Below are 21,327 nucleotides of genomic sequence, written 5' to 3'. Positions count from 1 at the left end.
TATATATATATATATATATATATATATATATATATATATATATATATATAATGTGTTTATATAATTATACTTGTGTATGTGTGTATATATATATATATATATATATATATATATATACACAGTATATATATATACAGTATATATATATATATATATATATATATATATATATATATATATATATATATATATATGGATCCCGCAACACAAGGATAGCTAGGTAACAGACACCATTAACGCGCATGAGAGTATCCAGAACTCACTGAGAGTATCTAACTCCCGTCCAAAAGATTGCCAACCAAGGACGTTTCCAATAGGCCACCACAACCAAGATCAAACTGTGTGTACCAGAATATCTTATTTCACAGCATAGTTGAACTTTAGATGATAAACAACTATACAATGTCATATATATAGCTCCTGCTTGCATACAGAATTGAACACAACTGCACTTACCCTGACAGCCGTGTATAGAGTTCACACGGAAGTAGTCCCTGTGGCTAGGATTAAAATCCCTGCCTGGAATACCACGGAATCTGGGATCTTTGGTGCGGAAAATGGCCTTACTGCCTTCATCGATTGACTGGAAAAAGGCCAAAACCATGGGAATATTGGAGACTACAGAAAACAATTTGTATAGTTAATTTCAAATATTGTTGTGCATGTAGTAGTTATGAAACAGGTAATATAAATTATCCAAGAACACTGAATCATTCTTAGTTGACCAAAAATATATATAAAAGTATTGAAGATATACAGAAAAAGTTAAAAGAAAATTGCATTTATATATTATTATTATTATTATTATTATCATTATTATTATTATTACTTGCTAAGCTACAACCCTGGTTGGAAAAGCAGAATGCTGTAAGCCCAGGGGCCCCAACAGGGAAAATAGCCCAGTGAGGAAAGGAAATAAGTTAAATAGAATATTTTAAGAGTAACTACATTGAAATAAATATTTCCAATATAAACTATAAAAACTTTAACAAAAGTTCTAGGCAATCCAGATTTATAAGACTAAGCAGAAAACTACACTGACAAAAAATAGATTCTCTCAAGCAAAGTTAATTTTTTTTTTACAAACTAACCCTTGGTGCTATGTGCATGATTGAAGAAAAGTCATACTCTGTATTATAAAGGCTCGCATCAGGATTCGAAAACTTCGTCATAAGTTTTTGCTCTAGGGGAGACAAATCCGTTCGCACCAACTGAATGTATTCGTCTCTGTCCGGTCTTCTCTGCTCATCGATCAAGCCGAGGTAGTGGCCCAGATAGTGGCTTAGGTGTTGTTCCTGGTTGTTGGATGTTTATGGTTGAAAAGGTTTTATTCATTCAGGGTAATCTATATTAACAGTTTTCCTTGGTAATTCATTTTTAGAGTAACTTATTATTATTGTTATTATTATTATTCTCGAAGCTACAACCTCAGTTGAAAAAGTAGGATGCTATAAGCCTAAGGGACTTTGCAAAGTTATTAAAGTATTCCAGTAATGCCTTCAGTGCAAAAAAAGAAAAAAAAAGTTGACGGGAAGACCTCTTAAAAAAATAATAGATTGGTGAAGGAAAAGGTTTGTCAATGTGGGAGTTATTTAAAGGCTTAAGGAATAACATTACATGCTTATTAAGGGAAATTGCGGCAAGCGATTGCTCCAAAAACAATTTGAATTCATACACTGACAAAGATAATCTTTTAATGCTACAAAAGCTTTAAATTATCGCAAAACCTTTTTCTTAAGGCTACAGAAATTAAGATTTATTTGTGGAAAATATACTGAATTGTGGATGCGGGAATAGGCCTAAATCCCGAATAAACCTTAAGCCCATAAAATATTTTAATTCATACAAAGGAAACTGGTCCTCATGTTGAGGATCCGAAATAAAAATAAAGTTTTGAATATTTTGACAACAGTTTTAAATTTAATAACTCTGGGCTCCACAAGGCACCCCAGGTCTACATGGCTGAGAACTATGAAGCGTGAAGTAGATGATGAATGGAGAAGTATTGATTTAAAATTTAAAGATAGAGACGTCTGGCAAAATCTAACCGAGGCCCTGTGTGTCAATAGGCGTAGGAGGAGATGAGGATGAAATAAAGGAATTTATTCTTACCGAAATACAGCTGTCGTTCACGTGTATTACTCTGGAGGATATTGGAGTGCCGTAGTCAGCCGTACATTCCGCCGCTCGTCTGAACACCAAGTCTGGTCTATCATGTTCTTTGTCGTTGAGAAAAGATATTCATGAGGGTTTCTAAATTATTGCGGTTTGCTTCATATTAGATAATTCAGGTTTTCATAAGCACATTTAGACGAAAAAGTGCTGGTAGCACTCTCTCTCTCTCTCTCTCTCTCTCTCTCTCTCTCTCTCTCTCTCTCTCTCTCTCTCATAAAACTGAATCCATTACTAGCAGTGAGGTACCTTAATTCGACAACATTCTCTCTCTCTCTCTCTCTCTCTCTCTCTCTCTCTCTCTCTCTCTCTCTCTCTCTCTCTCTCTCTCGACTCACCAGGTGATAAGATGAACAAAATGCAAGTTCCCAGTGTCCATTGACTTGTGACGTAGAGTAAGTTCTTTTTCAGCGTATCCTCTGAAATGTAGAAATTGTTAAATTTACTGCGAACAGGGACGTAAGCTTCCCAGGGCAAAGGCTCTCCCCAAACCATTATTTGATTTATGAATTTAGGCCAAAAATCCCGGTGCTAGGGCCTAGGAGACCGTTCAAGAGGGGTATGTCCATTAGTTATACCATGAAAGAATTGTTTGTTTAACATCAAGATGGAAGAAAGGAAGCGGAAACGAAGGTAGAGCTGAAGGCTAAAAAGAGGGTATTTAGGGAAGCAGTTATTATTATTATTATTATTATTATTATTACTTGCTAAGCTTCAATCCTAGTTGGAAAAGCAAGATGTTATAAGCCCTGGTGCTCAAACAGGGAAAATAGCCCAGTGAGGAAAGGTAAAAAGGAAAAATAAAATATTTTAAGAACAGCAACAATACCAAAATAAATATTTCCTATATAAACTATAAAAACTTTAACAAAGCAAATGGAAGAGAAATAAGTTAGAATAGTGTGTCAGAATGTACCCTCAAGCAAGAGATCTCTAACCCAAGACAGTGGAAGACCAGGGTACAGAGGCTATGGCTCTACCGAAGATTAGAGAACAATAGTTTAATTTTATTTTCCTTCCCCGAGAAGAGCTGCTTACCATAGCTAATGAGTTTCTATTACCCTTACCAAGAGGAAAGTAGCCACTGAACAATTAGAGTGCAGTAGTTAACCCATTGATGAAGACGAATTGTTTGGTAATCTCAGTGTTGTCAGGTGCATGAGGACAGGATAATCTGTAAGGAATAGGCCAGACTATTCGGTGTATGTGTAGGCAAAAGATAAATGAGCCGTAACCAGAGAGAAGGGTCCAATGTAGTACTGTCTGGCCAGTCAAAGGACCCCATAACTCTCTAGCGGTAGTATCTCAACGGGTGGATGATGCCCTGGCCAACTTACTACTTGTGTACTGCTGCAGGAACATTGCTGGCACCAGCCTCCTTCAGAGGATTGCGCTGAAACTACTATAGCATAATTGCTCATTGGTATGTACCAGGCGTTAGGGGCTGCCTTTTATAGTAGTAGGTTGGACAGGGCACCAGCTACCTACTGAGATACTACCACTAGAGTGTTATTTGGTCCTTTAACTGGCCAGACAGTAATGCATAGGATCACTCTGTTAACGGCTCCTTTTTCCTTTGCCTACAAATATACCGAATAGTCTGGCCAATTCTTTGCACATTCTCCTCTGCCTTCATACACTGTCAACACTGAGATTACCAAACAATTATTTTTCGCTTAAGGGGTTAACTATTGCACTGTAATTGTTAAGTGGCTACTTTCCTCTTAATAAGGGTAGGAGAGCCTCTTTATCTATGGTATTGTACTTCTAGGAGAAGTAAAATTAAAAATTAAACCAATGTTCTCTAGTCTTGGGTAATGCCATAGCCTCTGTGCCATGGTCTTCTACTTTCTTGGGGTATAGTTCTCTTGCTTGAGGGTACACTCTGGCACACTGTTCTACCTTGTTTCTCTTTTTAAACCTTTTATAGTTTATATATGCAAAATTTATTTTAATGCTGTAACTGATCTTGAAATGTTTTTAATTGTTCATTACTTCGCTTGTAGTTTATTTATTTCCTTGTTTCCTTTCCTCATTGGGATATTTTTTCCTGTTGGAGCCCTCGGGCTTATAGCAACCTGCTTTCCAACTAGGGTTGTAGCTTAGCTAATAATAATAATAATAATAATAATAATAATAATAATAATAATAATAATAATAATAATAATAATAACAAATATGAAATTTGGATCATACAGTCTGGCGATAGGTGCATCCATGAGAAAAAAACTTTTAGTTTAAAGGTTTTAAATGGCACTCTACATCAAGCTAGGACCAGGGAGGGCCAGGTAATGGCTGCTGATGACTCGGCAGGTAAACATATGCTCCCCCAATCACCCCTTCTCTAGCAGACACTACTAGAAACCACAGAGCTTGAGCAAATCTCTAACCACAGTCCAGGCAGGGAAGTTTCCAATAAGCCACAGCAATGGGGTAAAATTTACAAGGTTAAACAGATAGACGACAAAGAAAACACTAACCGAGGTAAAGTAAACTGCTAGAAAGTGTAAGCACGATATGGATACAAAACTTCAGGAATTCGGATCTAAGCAAATCTATGAGTTGCATTTTTTCTTTTATGTGGGAAACTAGAATAGCCCTGCAACATCCACTGTTGAAATGCAATAGGGGGACAATTCCTGATTGCTCTACTGTATTTATTTAAAAGGTTGAGCTGTAAGAGGGAAGAAATGAAGGCGAGACCCGTGAAAATGAAAATCTATGACTTGGGGAGCATTGCGTAGAATAATAATTTAGGATCTGGGCTCCGATAGTAGGCTATGGGAGTTTAGTTGGACTTCTAGAATATCGAAGGAGAAATTGTACAGTATTTCAATGTAATTTGGCCTTGTCTGAAAAGGAGTTTTTCCACACTGGATTCATGAATCTGCTTCCCTTCAAATTTACAGAAATAATGAGAACTAATTTAAATGTATAAAAATCCTAATAAATTGTGTTTTTCAATGCATATATTGAAATATAGAGCAAGACGTAACGCTCTGTTTACTTTATTAGAATTTCGCACAAAGCAAAAGACATTAACTGGCTGTTTAAGATACTTAATTAAATAGTCCATTAATTTTTGATAAATATGAAATTAAAGCTTAAAACCAATAACCTTCATTAACCCTTTACTCTTAGAATTCTTAACCCTCTATCATTCCCAGATCAAAAGAAACTAGACAGCTAATGCCTTACTATTTCAATATTCTTTCTGCTATCAATGTTAGGCAAAGACTGGAAAAAATCTCACCCTGGTCAGGTACTTTGATGGTTACAATAAAGTTAAGATCTTTCCATTCCCAATTTGGTTTCTTGTAAGTGCTCTTTCTCCAAGGCTCGTGCTCTGCAGGGAGTGTAGTAGATGGTTGCTGTATTGAAGATGCAACAGTCACAGTGTTGTTAGCAAGATCTTCGCCATTCGGTTGTTGTGTCGAAGATACACTGATGTTAGTGACGTTAGCAAAGGATTCACTATCTGGTGGCTCTGTTGTTGAAGGTGCATTGGTGCCTGTGTCATTAGCAAGGTCTTGGGTAGATGGTCGTTGCGTTGGCGTGGTCCCAATATCGTTTGGAACACTTAGTCCATCAGATGGTTGCTGCGTTGAAGGTGTGTTGGTCGTGGTGTTGTTTGTAAGGAGGGCCTGACCATCGGTTACCTTGCAGGAAAGAAAAAATAAAATAGAACTTTAAAATCAATAAGCCTGCAAGTAATTGACAGTTAAATAGCTTGCGTGGTTATCTTTGAAAGGATTATCAATTCAACTACAAAGTTAAAATATATATATATATATATATTATATATATATATATATATATATATATATATATATATATATATATATATATATATATATATATATAAAGTTATTTATATTTTATTGGTCATCGGTTAGTTTGCTCTATGCACTTGTAGCTCAAAGTACACGTCTAAACTTAACTGCAAAGTACGAAAAACTAAGCTTTTATTCAATTAATAAATATGACGGAATTACCTTCTCTCTAATTTTTTTTCCTTTACATGGAAACCCTTTATCGGTTGTCTCTTTGTTTATTACGAGGACGTGTCAATGGAATAACCTTTTCTTATCTTTTTTTTTATTATTAAAAAAAGAGGAGAGTTCTCTAGTTACTTCTTAATGTTAAATATTTCCCCTACCTTTAAGTTCTTAAAGCAACTTTCCCAACTCCATATCTAAAATTCCATATCTAGGCATGTTAAATTATCTGTTGATTCCATTATAGTTTTAATTAAAATGTAGACATTAAGTACTTTGCAAAAATCATTCATTAAAATTTTCCTTCATTTACTCTAATTCCTCATTCTTAACAATAACCCAGTTAAACTGCAACAACATTTATCCTAAAAGTTTACTAGTGAATGGACTCCCAAATCATTGCAATTGACTATGCAATTCTCAGCCTTTAAAGCCCACGCACTGAAATATCAAACAGTTTGGTCCAGTACTATAAATATTTATGTTATAAACTCTATAATCATCAATTTTTACAGCCAAGTACGCTACTGCTACCATGAAAGAAATAGGCCGATTTTCTGAGTTTACCAAGTGTTACAAACTACAAGTGCATCGCTTTATAAAAAAAAAAAAAAAAAAATTAGATACTGAAATTATTTACGACAAGTAAAGGAAATATTGAGATGTTACAAAGGGTTATTCATAATACTGGGATAGGTTTTGTTGGCTTTTACCTAACAACTCCTTCGAAGTATAGTAATCATTAAAAGGGAGGATTTTAGTTTCTCTAAACTGTTAGTTTCTCTCCCAAGTCTTAATTTCTCTCTCGTTTCATCATTATATTAAAAGCCTGGAATTCGAAAAGCTATTAATGATAAATTTTCTTTATGATGGGGCATATATGACATACACGACAAGTATGTACTAGCTTTCTTTTATTATCGATGTACCCATACTGAGAAGCAAATCAAATTTAAGCCAATTGAAATTTTAAATCAAGCTGGTGATTATGAAACAAAGCATGTAATTCAAATTTCGTCAAATGTATTAATTGTTAAAGAAATTATCAAATATGCTTGATGATACGCTCTGACACACTGTTCTATGCACATATACAAATAAATAAATAAATATATATATATATATATATATATATATATATATATATACATATATATATATATATATATATATATATATATATATATATATATATATATACGTGAGTGTATATGTATGTATGTATGTATATATATACATATATATTTATATATATGCGCGTGTGTATATATATATATATATATATATATATATATATATATATATATATATATACACATACACACACGCGACAAAGCTACACCTCGTTCGCCTAGCGATGACCAATTGAGAGGATTCCTCCAAGAATAAACATTGGAAGTGAAACGACAATAATGTTTATAGTAATTGTCAAACATTTCGCATAACTTTTTTCAATTAATGATTTAGCTACAGAATGGTAACATAACATACAAAATATTTATGTAAAACGCAGTATTAACATAAATAGCATAATGATTAATGTAGAAGATTATAAAAAAAATGGAACAAACTTACTGTGCCTAAAAGACCAAAGTATGCTGAAAAAGCACTGTGTGCACAAAAAGGATCCTAAATGCCTGTTCCTTTCTCTTATGATCAATGAAATGCCAGTCCCCATTGGCCTCCCAATTAATCATCATCATCATCATCATCTCCTACGCCTATTGACGCAAAGGGCTTCGGTTCGATTTCGCCAGTCGTCTCTATGTTGAGCTTTTAATTAAATACTTTTCCATTAATCATGTGCTTCGCACTTCATAGTCCTCAGCCACATAAGCCTGGGTCTCCAACTCTTCTAGCGCCTTGTGGAGTCCAGTTGAACGTTTGGTTAACTAATCTCTCTTGGGAAGTGCGAAGAGCATGAATAAACCAAGATGGAATAAGATTAGGTGAGTTACCGCGCATGTTGCCGGGAGCTCGGCTGTGCTCTGTGACGTCACCTGGAGAGTTCCGAGCGTTTAGTTGACAGCTGTCCTGTACAACCAGCCTTATTATTCGTGCCTCTTTTTGGATTCCGAACATTGCATTTATGAACTCAGGCTAATATTAATGTCTTTATGACTATAATTCCAAAATACATATTATGATAGGGAATATAATAGCAATGGAAATAAAAATTCACGTATGACAAAAGCTTTATTCCCAATATTTCATTAAAAATCTTAATACAATCATTCTCTCGCTCTCTCTCGCTCTCTCTCTCTCTCTCGTTTCAATTAAATAAATTTTCAACATTGCTGAACAACTTTATTTTCCTTAGTTTAATATTTCTATTCTAAAATTTAGCCAACTTCTAATAATAAAAATCTCATTACCTCCTCGGAAACATCAATATTGGTGGCTTTGAATATATCAATAAGATATGAAACAGCTTTGACTCCTGGTTTTAGAGCATGACCATGGAAAATTTTGAATAAATATTCCATATTTTGTAGATTTTCATTAAATTGATTACATGACCTATATAATACCTTTCCCTTTACAAATGATAGCCAATTATCGAGTTTCATCTACATAAACTGAGCCTAATGATGTATACTTATTTCTAAATTTAAAAGCCACGACCCCTCCCATCAAAGAAGTTAAGGACTCATTTCCTATCAGTGTTCCAGGTTTTATCTCTATCAAATCTTTTACTTGATTTTCCTGTCTCGGTCTCATTGTTAACAGGCAGATGGTGCTTCATGAGACACGCAAATATATATAACTCGGAATCTAAATCATTGGGAGCAACATTTAACCTTTGAGATGGACCACTTATATTTAAGCACTCTGTAATGACACACGATGTACAGTAGCTTCATCATTATTACAAACATTAAGACCTTAACTCGTTAATTATTGTCTTTACCTACTATGTATAACCATAGTATATATTAAAACTCCAAAGGTTATGGATGACCGTGGCAATGACCAATTTGTCGTATGAAAGAAAAGGGATGTTTGACTGTCTTGACATAGCCGTCTTGTCATCAAGAAGTGTAATCCTTACAGTCCTTGCAACATATTATACGATAATTCTTTTACTGGAACGGAAACATTTTGCCTTTCACTTTAACATTAATAACAAAATATAGCATCTATTTCAACTTGAGGTGGACAGTTCGAGAAAGCACCTCTACCTTTCTTTACGACATGATTCATTTACAAGTTATTCAAGCCAAACCAACTAAAAATCAAAGGTATAAGATCCGATGTTTCATTACAAAACTGTCATTTCACTAAGCCTTTGTTACTACAAAATTTGATGGAATTAGCCACTGAGGAAGAGAGTAGCTGAACTTCTGTTTCTCACATTGACGTTTATAACCTCGTACGTTTAAGTGACTCATTAATTTTGTAGGATATTTTGAGATTATTTACTGATAGAGGTACGATTTTTTACATAGATTTTGAGGTAATAATTTTATCTCTAACCTGAAAACCATAGTCTATTAAATCATTTTGAATTAAGTTGATTAGAAGGGGTGGTTCTGCCGAGACGAAGACTTTTCAAAAATTTCGAAGCAACAAAATTTATTTTTTATTATAATGTAAAGATTAAATAATGGCATTTATACATACGAAAAAAATTCTTGTAAAATTCTCTCTCTCGCTCTCGCTCTCGCTCTCGCTCTCGCTCTCTCTCTCGCTCTCTCTCTCTCGCTCTCTCTCTCTCTCTCTCTCTCATCTTCAGAAACATTCTTCCCCTCGTAGCTAAATATTTACTTGGATGAGGAATATAATTGATAAATCTATATATTCTCGTGTTTTTTTTTTTATTGAGCCTATTCATATACAGTTCTCCTAGTTGCCCAAAATGCTACATGCAACATATGCCTAGTAAACGAAACTAAAGTGACGAAGTATTAATGACAGGCTTACCTGAATCCCAATAGTAATTACATTATTATAAAGATTTTGTGTCAGTATGGCAGTCTTAGGGCAACAATTGAGCAACTCGTGCCTATGGTTTCTGGCAAAATCATTGAGTTGGAAATGTGACGAACAAATTCGTGCATATTTGGCATTGATACCATCATTTCCTTTGCATATATTCACCCACTTCTTACATAGTTCTGCATCTTTCAGGAAACGGGAAAATCTATTTTCTTTTCACCACCAACAGTTATATCGGTCTTATAAGAATTGAAGCACCCATATATGACACACAACCATTATGAATCTGTCAACGCAAATTAAAACAAGAACGCCTGTGGGGAAAAAAAAAAAACTGCATATTTCCCGCCTATAGGTCGTATGGCTGGACTATCCAGGTGACGTCATGCGCGTGAGTGTAGAAAACGGGACCTCTAGGTAACTCGCCTTATCTTATTCCATCTTGGACCAAACCATCTCCATCTACTCCTCGCCATGATCTCATCCACATATGGCACCCAAGTAATCTCTCTTATAGTTATATACTAAACATATCGAATAATCTTAATTGTTCATCTGAAGTTCCCCAATAACATGGAATACACTTGAACAATAACGCATAAGACAAGCGAACGAAATTAACTCTTCAGTAAACAAAAATAACTTACTTGGGGACGATATAAAAGATGCATCAAAATAACGCAGATGATGTAGAGAAACTTCATGCCTGAAACCAACGTCTGTAACACACTTTGGGAAATGAGACCTCTTGAAACAGGTCACAACTCTTTTCAGAGTTTAAAGCCACTGAATCTATTCACGGCGTTTTTGTCTTTTTGAAAAAACTATAAATACCGACTGGATGAAACAACCCAAAGAGCGAAAGGTGTTATCGGTAATTTGCCGAATAATTTGAAGATAACAGTGTCCTCAATGTTATTGTTGTTTCTTTATCAAAAGTTGGCTATTTCATTATGACCCGTTTCGTAAAATGGTCTAATTGCTTTCTCTTGTTTTATTCATTCTTCCAATTGATTTGGGAACGACAATTTCTATGCTGTTTATGCCGTCTATTTCCCCTATAAACTTTCAACAAGGGCAAACGGCCTAAAAAGAATATATTGAACTTGATTAGATTGATAAATTTTGCTAATAACAGTCAGAAATGCATTTACTATCCATCTGTACAAGGCAGTTTTTTTCTCTGTATTAACCACATCATTATTTAAACATTGAAAGTTTTAATATCATCTTCCAGTTTCTTCCATACTTGAAGGGCTGTTATCCTGGTCTTATTACAAATGGAAACCTTGTGCCCTACAGAATCTACATTATCTGTTTGTCGCATACATTCTAATGAATTTAGAGTATCATAAGATGGACAAATTTTAGATCTTGAAATATCACACAGCGTATCCCGCGTTGAATGTCAAACCACATCAATGACAGAAAACCAAAGTCATATACTTTAACTTTACTTTAAGGACTGAGTTCCTGGTCCTTTCACAAATGGAAACCGTGTGCCCTACAGCCTTCAGTATTTAGAGTATCACAGTGCGTATTCCACATTAATTGTCAAATTATCATCGAAGCACTGAGAAAATTAAAGTCTTCAGTTTTTCCTTGGAGGCCTTAATATATTCAGTCGTTCGAATGTCTAGTGGGAACTGGTGTTAAGAATTGGTATATCTGGGTGTTTTTTCAACCTCATTTTTTTTTTTTTGTAGGGGATTTTAGTAACGTTATGCTTATGTCTAAAGTCCAAACTTGTGTCGATTTGATTACAAATATTTTTTTCCCTTAACTTGTTATCAGCATATGTAATTTTCTCATTTTTGGGGCCATCACATTTCAAATTGTGAAATTACTTGAGTCTATATTCTTCGTAAGATCATCAACGTCCTCAATGCAGTTAATTCTAATAGTCAGGCCTTCTCCATCATGAGGCTCAATACTACACAGTATTCTAGAAGTTTTATTCTAGCTGTGACCAAGTTGCGGAATGATCTTCCTAATCGGGTAGTTGAATCAGTAGAACTTCAAAAGTTTAAACTTACAGCAAATGTTTTTATATTTTAGGCTGACATAAGTTTTTTTTATAGTTTACATGAAATATCTGTTTTGATGTTGTTACTGTTTATAAAACATCTTATTTTGATTATTTATTATTTCTCTTATAGGTATTTTTATTTCCTTTCCTCACTGGGCTATTTTTCCCTGTTGGAGCCCTTGGGCTTGTAGCATCTTGCTTTTCCGACTATGGTTGTAGCTTAGCTAGTAATATATATATATATATATATATATATATATATATATATATATATATATATATATGTATATATATATATATATATATATATATATATATATATATATATATATATATGTGTGTGTGTGTGTGTATGTATAATCTGGTGCAGCCCTTGCTGAACAATAAAGCTATTTTCATGAATTACTCATAACCAAATTTCTTTTTCTTTTTCTGTATCGTGCATATAATTCTTTAAGTAGGAGTACCGAGAATGCTGTTAATTACTAGCGTCTGTTACGAGCATTTTCAATGAGTCATACTAATTTGAGAATCAACTCTAAAAATAATTCTAGACATTTGTCCGTGCACATCACGTGGTGCTGAATAAACATTACTTTGGGGTCTTGTGAGCGTACCAATTTTTATCCTTTAATATAAGATCCTCCTCGGTTTTCTTCCTAATATCATATAATGTGACCTTTTTTTCACTTTTACTTTATAGTGCAACTACTGGGGTCTTCCCCAGTTGCGTCTCAGCACACCGCAAGTCCTAACACCAAAAGTGCGTGAGTCAATTGAATTTTTAAAAGCTAGCTATATCAAAGCGCGTGTGACAATGCATTCAAACATCTAAATAGACAAAATTAATGAATAGTAAAAGTCTTAGATTATCATTAGTTTCATGTATAAATTATTGTGAGACTTTTGTTTAGTTTAAGCAAAAATTATAGCTATCTGATAATCAGAACAAGAGATGTCGAGATCTCTCCTCAAAAAGCAGTGTAAGGAAGTAGGAAGATTGTAAACACAAAGTGCTGCCCTCTCTCGGTTTCGTTTTCCAAAGTTCGAAAATGCCACTGTAGTAACTGAACGATGTTGCCTGAACCTATATTGATAAATCTTCGGCCAGACTTGATAGCTATTAACACACAGACCAGCGGGAGTTGCTTGGACTTGCATGTGTCATTTGCTTTAAGGTAACCTTATTTTTCTTGTTCATTGCTTCTTTTGTGGGTTATGATCCGGTGTTTTCTTCGGCCCTAGGCTAGAATAGAACCTGGCATCGTGTAACGTTAATTCTTCAGTATCAATAACCATCGTACTGGAGTGGCTAATTTGATTTAGCTTTGGAATTTCAACACAAGAAGGTAGTGTTTCAGTACCCGTTTCGCGGTACATTGTAGACATTACTCAAGGGCGTTCGTTGGGTCCCTGGCCGTATTTGCTTTGTATCCCTCTACTTCCGTTTTCGCGTCCTTCCATTTTGCTATTCAACTTCCTTAACTTTCACTCATCGTGCAACTGATGGATTTTTCCTTGTTACACTAGAGCTCAGAAAATTCCCACTCCCCACAGCATAGGCCCCAGTGCCGGACTATAATCCCTAAATAAGTCCAATCCAACTCGATTCAACGCTGGGAAATTATTTGCAATTTCGATATGCAGGAAAATGTTCAGATTTATTGGCTTTTGTTTAATTTGATATTGTTACTTTTAATTTTGTCGACATTTTTGTATGGTCACTGAAAGAAAGTGTATTTTATCAAGACCAGGTTGCTTTTTTTTTTTTTCTTTTTGGTTTGCTTTGAGTAACCATAAACTATATGAAAAACATACATACGGTACATACATATACTCAGTACAGGCTTCTGTGGCAACTGCCTCCCATTTCAGGTAATTGATAATGGGAGAGTACGAGTAATAAAACACAAATACTCTCACTCATTTATATATATATTATATATATATATATATATATATATATATATATATATATATATATATATGTGTGTGTGTGTGTGTGTGTGTGTGTGTGTGTATATGTATGTATGTATATATATATATATATATATATATATATATATATATGTATATGTATATATATATATATATATATATATATATATATATATATATATATATATATATATATATACACACACAGTATATATATTTACTGTTTACCCAGTTTCAGTCAATCGTTCCAAATGTGGTCACAAAGGATGGCCTAGAGATTAATCTTTGCCCTCATCTGATTTCATCTCGTGGACACACCTTATAGATCTTCTTAACTGCTCTTCCTCGACGTGTATAAGGCAGTGGTTATTATCAACGCTCTTTTCCAGGTGTCCGTTAACCCCTTTTTTCTATATCGTTGCATTTCATCTTGCGTTGAACTCTGTCTCCAAAGCTATAACCAATGTTGCCTTCCATTGTTTTTTTGAAATTGGACATTTCATAAAATGTTCATTTTCAAAATTCATTACAATAAGTCTTGAAGTTTTGTTGAACGTCGATAAAATAAGTCTAAATCAGAGATAATACAGTCCTAGACCACATGGCCACGTATGTTTTTAAACAAAATATTTTTTTCTCCAATTTATCACGTTCATACTAAGTGCAGTTTTCAGTAATTTTGTGGTTTCCTTCTTTACTAATGTATCTGTTAAAAAACATTGAAGGTCATAACTAAGAATTTACAGGTGGGCATCTATTTCTATAACTAAAGGGTCTTAAAGAAATTACTCGAAACTGTATTAATACGAACGTTATAATTTGAGGAGATAGGACTTCTGTTAGAAAACTGGCGTGGTTGTGCAGTCTAGTTTATCTCCATTTTAGCTAATATATCCATGGAATGGTTAAAAAGAGTAGAGGCAGGTAAAATTAACATAGGGCTTGGCAGTAGTAAAATGGATGAGATATGTAGATGACAATAGTAATTTAACGATGCGTCGAATAAATTAGAAAAGTATTTAGATGAATTGAAAAAAAATTCAAATTTCCTCAGGAAGAATATAAAACATTTTTTTTTCTTTTTATTAGATTTTGACCTAAAATTGGTTGTAGCTATAAATGAAAAATATATAGAAAGAAAACATATTCAAATGTATATATACCTACATTTTGAGCCACTAAAAATATTACAATTAGTATGATGTTAAAGCTAATCACTATGGGTAATTGAATATGTAGGCCATTGAATTTACACATGGAACTAGATTACCTCAGGTCAATACTAATAAGCTAGAGTTCTCTTGCTTGAAGGTACACTCGAGCACACTATTCTATTTTATTTATCTTCTTGTTTTGTTACAGTTTTTATATTTTATATAGGAAATTTATTTTAGTGTTGTTACTCTTAGAATATTTTATTTTTCCTTGTTTCCTTTCCTCACTGGGCTATTTTCCCTTTTGGAGCCCGTGGGCTTATGACACCCTGCTTATCCAGCTAGGGTTTTAGCTTAGCAAGAAGTAGTAGTAGTAGTAGTAGTAGTAGTAGTAGTAGTAGTAGTAGTAGTAGTAGTAGTAATAATTAAGACATTTATGGGATGAGACACAGCAAAGCCACAAGAAATAAATAGATAAGATAAGAATAAAAACTTTACTTTAATTCCTTAAATAGCAAAATAAAGCTACACAAAAAATCATATAACTTTGATAATAGTTTGATAATGTGATCAAGAACAGAATTCCATATGCAGGTGAGGATCGCAATGCAAAGTATTCTGGACAAAATAGCTAACCAATGGAAGAAAAGGGGAAACTGATAAAACCAAATATCGAATAGGCCTACTGCTACTAAGCTTCAGTCATAGCTAAGAACTACTGGAATAAAAACCATAAAATTAATTGGGAGAAAATGGAATTCACTTAAAGAAATTAAAAAAAAGATTCAAGACACTGTAATGCTAAAAAATACAATGAAAGGCAACATTGGTAACAACGTAGAAAACAGCATCACATGCAAGATCATATAAGATATGCTAAAGAGGAATAACGAACGCCGGGAAAGAACCGTTGATAATAACCACGAGACCTTAGGTACGTCGAAGAAAGGCAGTTAATAGGATCTGGGACCCCTGATAATAAATATCTAGATCTCCACTAGATAAAATATGATGAGGTCGAGAAATAGTCTCTATTCAGCTTTTGGAACCACGATTTAGGTATACTAGACCCAAGGATTGTATTGACCTTGTATTGGCCTTGGCTATAACATTAATAAAGAGAGGAGGAGGACTCTGAGAAATGTAAGAAGCTATAGAGGTGCAGTTATTGGTAGTGATTACCAGCTCCTCATTGCCATACTGAAATTAAAACTGAAAGCACCCAACAGAAAGATGGATAGAATACGTAGGTTTGATACAACTAAGCTTTTAGAAGAAGAGTACAGAGAAACATTTGCAATTCAATGTAGGAATCAATTTGCAGTCTTGGAGACTTTAAGAGACGAAGAACAGACAGTTAATGAAGAATGGTGTGATATTAAGAATATATATACATCAGTCAATTGGTATTGAAGTCTTGGGACATGCAGTTACAAGAAGAAAACCATGGATATCAAATGATACTTGGGATACTATAAAAAGGAGACAAAGACAGAAATTGATTGTTGAAAGTTTTCGAGGAAGTAATGAAAATTACAAGGTACCGCATGCTAAGTATTACAGTATTGAGTGAGGTCAAAAGAAAAGCCAGGAATGACTGGAGAGAATATTTAGACAGTAAAGGAGATGAGGCTCACATAGCTATAGATTCAGAAAGTGGCTATAGTGTAAGAATTGCTCATAGAATTAATGAAATATCGACTGGGGCAAAGAAGAAGAAGTATATACCCATCAAAAAGAGAAATGGCTCTATTATAGCAACAGAAGATGAAGAAAGACAACGTTGGATGGAACACTTTAGTGAGGTTATGAATAGGAGATATGAAGGGAATAATTTGATTAATATATCTGAAGATGAATGAATTCTGTGTGTTTGTAGTAGAAGCTATCTTAAAAAATAAAGGGATGGAAAGACCCGGGATACGATGGAATAACTCCCGAAAAACTGGCCGAAAATGAAGTGACTCCCAGGCTACTTACAATATTAGTTTGTAGAATGTGGCATGAAGAGGCAAAACCTGATGAATGGGAGTTAGGAGTGTTGGTGAAAATAGGAAAAAAAAGGAGACCTGACTGATTGCAATAATTACAGTGGCATAACACTTACGTCAGTTGTTATGAAAATATATAGTGTGCTAATTCTAAAGAGACTGCAGAGAAAGATTAATGAAAAGCTGAGAGATGAACAAGCAGGATTTAGAAAATGTAGAAGTTGCACTGACCAAATTTTCATTTTGAGACATGTTGTACAGAAATGCGTAGAATATAGAAATCCCCTTTTGATGGCATTTTTAACCGGCCAATTTTGTGGAGAGTCCTGCGTTATTATGGAATTCCTCTTGAATATGTGAATATGTTCATGAGCATAACAAGTGCAAAGAACTTGTTATATAGCCTTGGGGAAGCAAATGATGGCGTCATTTAAATTATAATACTAGAATTCAACATTATTTAAATAGAATTAAACATTCTTCATAAATAAATTATATAAAGTAACATTAAAAAATAGTGCACAATGATTATTATATGGTTAGGATTCTGTCTACAGATACGGAAAAATACGCAATGTTTTTAGCAAAGCTGGAACCAAGAATTTATCTTACGTATGACTAAATCTTTAGTTAATTTTTTCAAGACAACTTTAGCACAGAGCTTTGGTCCACACAACTAAAAGATTCACTTAGCGATTTATAATTTTATAATTATTCAGTGATAATGTTAAGCATATGACTCACAATTCCAGTGTTAAGAAAGTTACTTATCATGACTTATTTTTCTATTTGGAGATATTTTAATCGATCCAAACCATGAAACCGTAATAATACTTAATTTTAATCATTAATGCATCTTGTATTTCATAAAATTTGAAAACTCAAAGATATTAAACTTAAATTAGCTTCCCATCAAATACAGTTTTCTTCACCAAAAGTTAATCTTCGTTTTCTTTAAACATTGATGCGTAAACTACGTCCAACTGCATATTACAAAAACGTATATCAATCGAATACTTGTTGGAATAATGAACTAAATGATAGATTAAAGAGAACTGATATTCTTCAAATGTGGAATATTTCTCAGAAATTTTATACATAACTTACGAATAATATGAAAATAGATGATCAAGCATATCTTAACTAACCAACAAAACGTATTTTCAGTTATGTATTAAGAAGTCTTATTTAGTTGTCAAATTCATTTTTAAACAAAACAAGCTAATAAAACAATATGTTTACAAATTATTTGTTTATATACTTATTAATTATCCATAATATTTTTTATTCAATATACAAGCATGTTCTTAACCTGGATGAAATGAGAGAAGCCTCTTCCGTATTAAATATTACTTTAGGATTATATTGAATTTGTTGAGTTTGCAATCATATTAATGGTCTTAGTAATAGAGTTTGTAAATAAACATCTGCAATAGTATAGTCTTATGTACTGCTTTATGTATATATGTATGTATTTAGTCCCGATATAGAGTTCATGGATTATATATATATATATATATATATATATATATATATATATATATATATATATATATATATATATATATATATATGCGTAAAAATCACAGGAAAACGTGATGCTCAGATGCAGAAGAACCACAGGGAAAATGAAAATACAGAATATACACTTGAGTCCTGATTAGTTTCGTGATACTTCCTCAGAGTATCACGAAACTAATCAGGACTCAAGTGTATATTCTGTATTTTTATTTTCCCTGTGGTTCTTCTGCATATATATATATATATATATATATATATATATATATATATATATATATATATATATATATATATATATATATATAGGCCTACATTCCTCGGTGCTCAAATAATGTAATAATAATCACTGGATAACATCTCAGGAACGTTGCTTTTTAAATAAATATCTGGATGAATTTACTTTAAGAAACTTGTAATTAACTGTGTTATTACCAGATTTGATTATTGCAACTTTATTACAACTTACCTTAAGTACATCTTAAAAAGTTACAAAACATAAAGTGAGGAGCAAGACTGATAAAGGGTGTTGTACCCAGAGAAAGTGTTGTCGCTGTATTTTTTTTTCTTTTTTGATGGCTGCATTTCCGGTCCCATACAGCAGGGGAACCCCACTCTCAACAGTTGATCAAATAACAATTGTATGAACGCTGTTCTCCCAATGGCTGGAGGAAATAAAAATGAATTGCTTATTCTACTGGGCACATATCATTCTCCATTTTTACCCATTGCCTTGGTGAACGCGATGTAGAATCAGACTTAATCTTCTATGGGCCGTATTTACCCTACAGTTTAAATCATAACTTGCAGTAGGTCTACAAGTCTTATTAAAATAATAACGTCGATGAAAATACAATATCCTTATTTGTCCATTGGATGGATCAAGAAAATGCATTATCAGGTGTATTCACCCAACGCCCTTAACATCTTGTTTCCCCAAATGGTTAATCAGATAAATCACAAGTTTAAACCAGCAATTTGGGAGAATAAATCACATTATCAATCATTACCCTAACTGATGGGCAATAAATCAATAAAAAAAACTATTAGCCTTCGCCAAATATAAAGCACGAAGAGAAGTATTTTGGTTTCATATACATATACATATACTGTACATGTATAATCATACATACATATACCAAGGCACTTCCCCCAATTTTGGGGGATAGCCGACATCAAACAAAAGAAACAAAAAAAAAAGGGGACCTTCCCTCTTTACGTTCCTCCCAGCCCGACAAGGGACTTAACCGAGTTCGGCTGGTACTGCTAGAGTGCCACAGCCCACCCTCCCCCGTTATCCACCACAGATGAAGCTTCATAACGGTGAATCCCCTACTGCTGCTACCTCCGCGGTCATCTAAGGCACCGGAGGAAGCAGCATGGCCTACCGGAACTGCGTCACAATCGCTTGCCATTCATTCCTATTTCTAGCACGCACTCTTGCCTCTCTCACATCTATCCTCCTATCACCCATAGCTTTCTTCACTCCATCCATCCACCCAAACCTTGGCCTTCCTTTTGTACTTCGCCCATCAACGCTTGCATTCATCACCTTCTTTAGCAGACAGCCATTTTCCATTCTCTCAACATGGCCAAACCACCTCAACACATTCATATCCACTCTAGCTGCTAACTCATTTCTTACACCCATTCTCACACTCACCACTTCGTTCCTAACCCTATCTACTCGAGATACACTAGCCATACTCCTTAGACACTTCATCTCAAACACATTCAATTTCTGTCTCCGTCACTTTCATTCCCCACAACTCCGATCCATACATCACAGTTGGTACAATCACTTTCTCATATAGAACTCTCTTTACATTCATGCCCAACCCTCTATTTTTTACTACTCCCTTAACTGCCCCCAACACTTTGCGTCCTTGGTTTCATAAACAGTTATAATACCCAAATGGGCACTTCTTTAAATTCATGAAATCAAGATGCATTTATTTAAATTCATGAAATCAAGATGCACTTCTTTAAATTCATGAAATCAAGATGCAGTTCTTTCAATTCATGAAATCAAGATGCACTTCTTTAAATTCTTCTTTAAATGAAGATACTGAATAGATCCCGGTCCAAATGAGACAATGGCTTGGGTATAAGGGAGGTTTTCATTTATTATGGAACTATAGTTTAAGTTTAGAAGAATAAGCTTTGAAATTTAGTTAAGAAGAAAACAATTTTCAGATCAAGGTCTAGTAAGGTCTAGAGATCTGTTGAAGTCCATCTTTGCATCAACGATCAACCAGTAAAGTAAACTTGAGCAGTGTTGCCAGCTATTGGGATTTATCTCTAGATTTGCGAATTTTGGTTATCTGATGGGGATATTTTGTACACATTTCTATGAAGAAAGAGACGAGTAAACCTTTATATTGCTGCAATTAGTTTGCTTGCGCTTATATGAAGTATATTGATTAATTTCTGTATTAGTAAAGCCTACATGATCAAGACAGAAGAGAATATATTTGTGGAAATTGGGATTTTTAGGTTGTTTTGGGGATTTTTATACTAACCCATCTGGCAACACTGAACTTGAGTGACGTCCACAAATCTCCTAATTTACCTAGTTGGTTGCTACT

General features: G+C 34.0%; 1 protein-coding gene across 1 annotated transcript in view; it reads right to left on the bottom strand.

The window, feature by feature from the left end:
* The window catches only part of LOC137646845 (blastula protease 10-like), a 16,452-nt gene extending 5,540 nt beyond the window's left edge, over positions 1 to 10,912 (bottom strand). The window contains exons 1-6 of the mRNA XM_068379920.1: positions 10,757 to 10,912; positions 5,426 to 5,831; positions 2,511 to 2,591; positions 2,113 to 2,219; positions 1,092 to 1,295; positions 457 to 583 (exon numbers count right to left, since the gene is read on the bottom strand). Of these exons, the coding sequence (XP_068236021.1) occupies positions 457 to 583; positions 1,092 to 1,295; positions 2,113 to 2,219; positions 2,511 to 2,591; positions 5,426 to 5,831; positions 10,757 to 10,813 (982 nt within the window). The 5' untranslated portion in view covers positions 10,814 to 10,912. The remainder of the gene's footprint in view (positions 1 to 456; positions 584 to 1,091; positions 1,296 to 2,112; positions 2,220 to 2,510; positions 2,592 to 5,425; positions 5,832 to 10,756) is intronic.
* Positions 10,913 to 21,327: the final 10,415 nt, after the last annotated feature.

The sequence above is a fragment of the Palaemon carinicauda genome, chromosome 9 (genome assembly GCF_036898095.1).
Source record: "Palaemon carinicauda isolate YSFRI2023 chromosome 9, ASM3689809v2, whole genome shotgun sequence".
NCBI classification, from domain to species: Eukaryota; Metazoa; Arthropoda; class Malacostraca; order Decapoda; family Palaemonidae; genus Palaemon; species Palaemon carinicauda.
The sequence above is the reverse complement of the archived record's forward strand: the minus strand, read 5'-3'. Positions and strand labels throughout refer to the sequence as shown.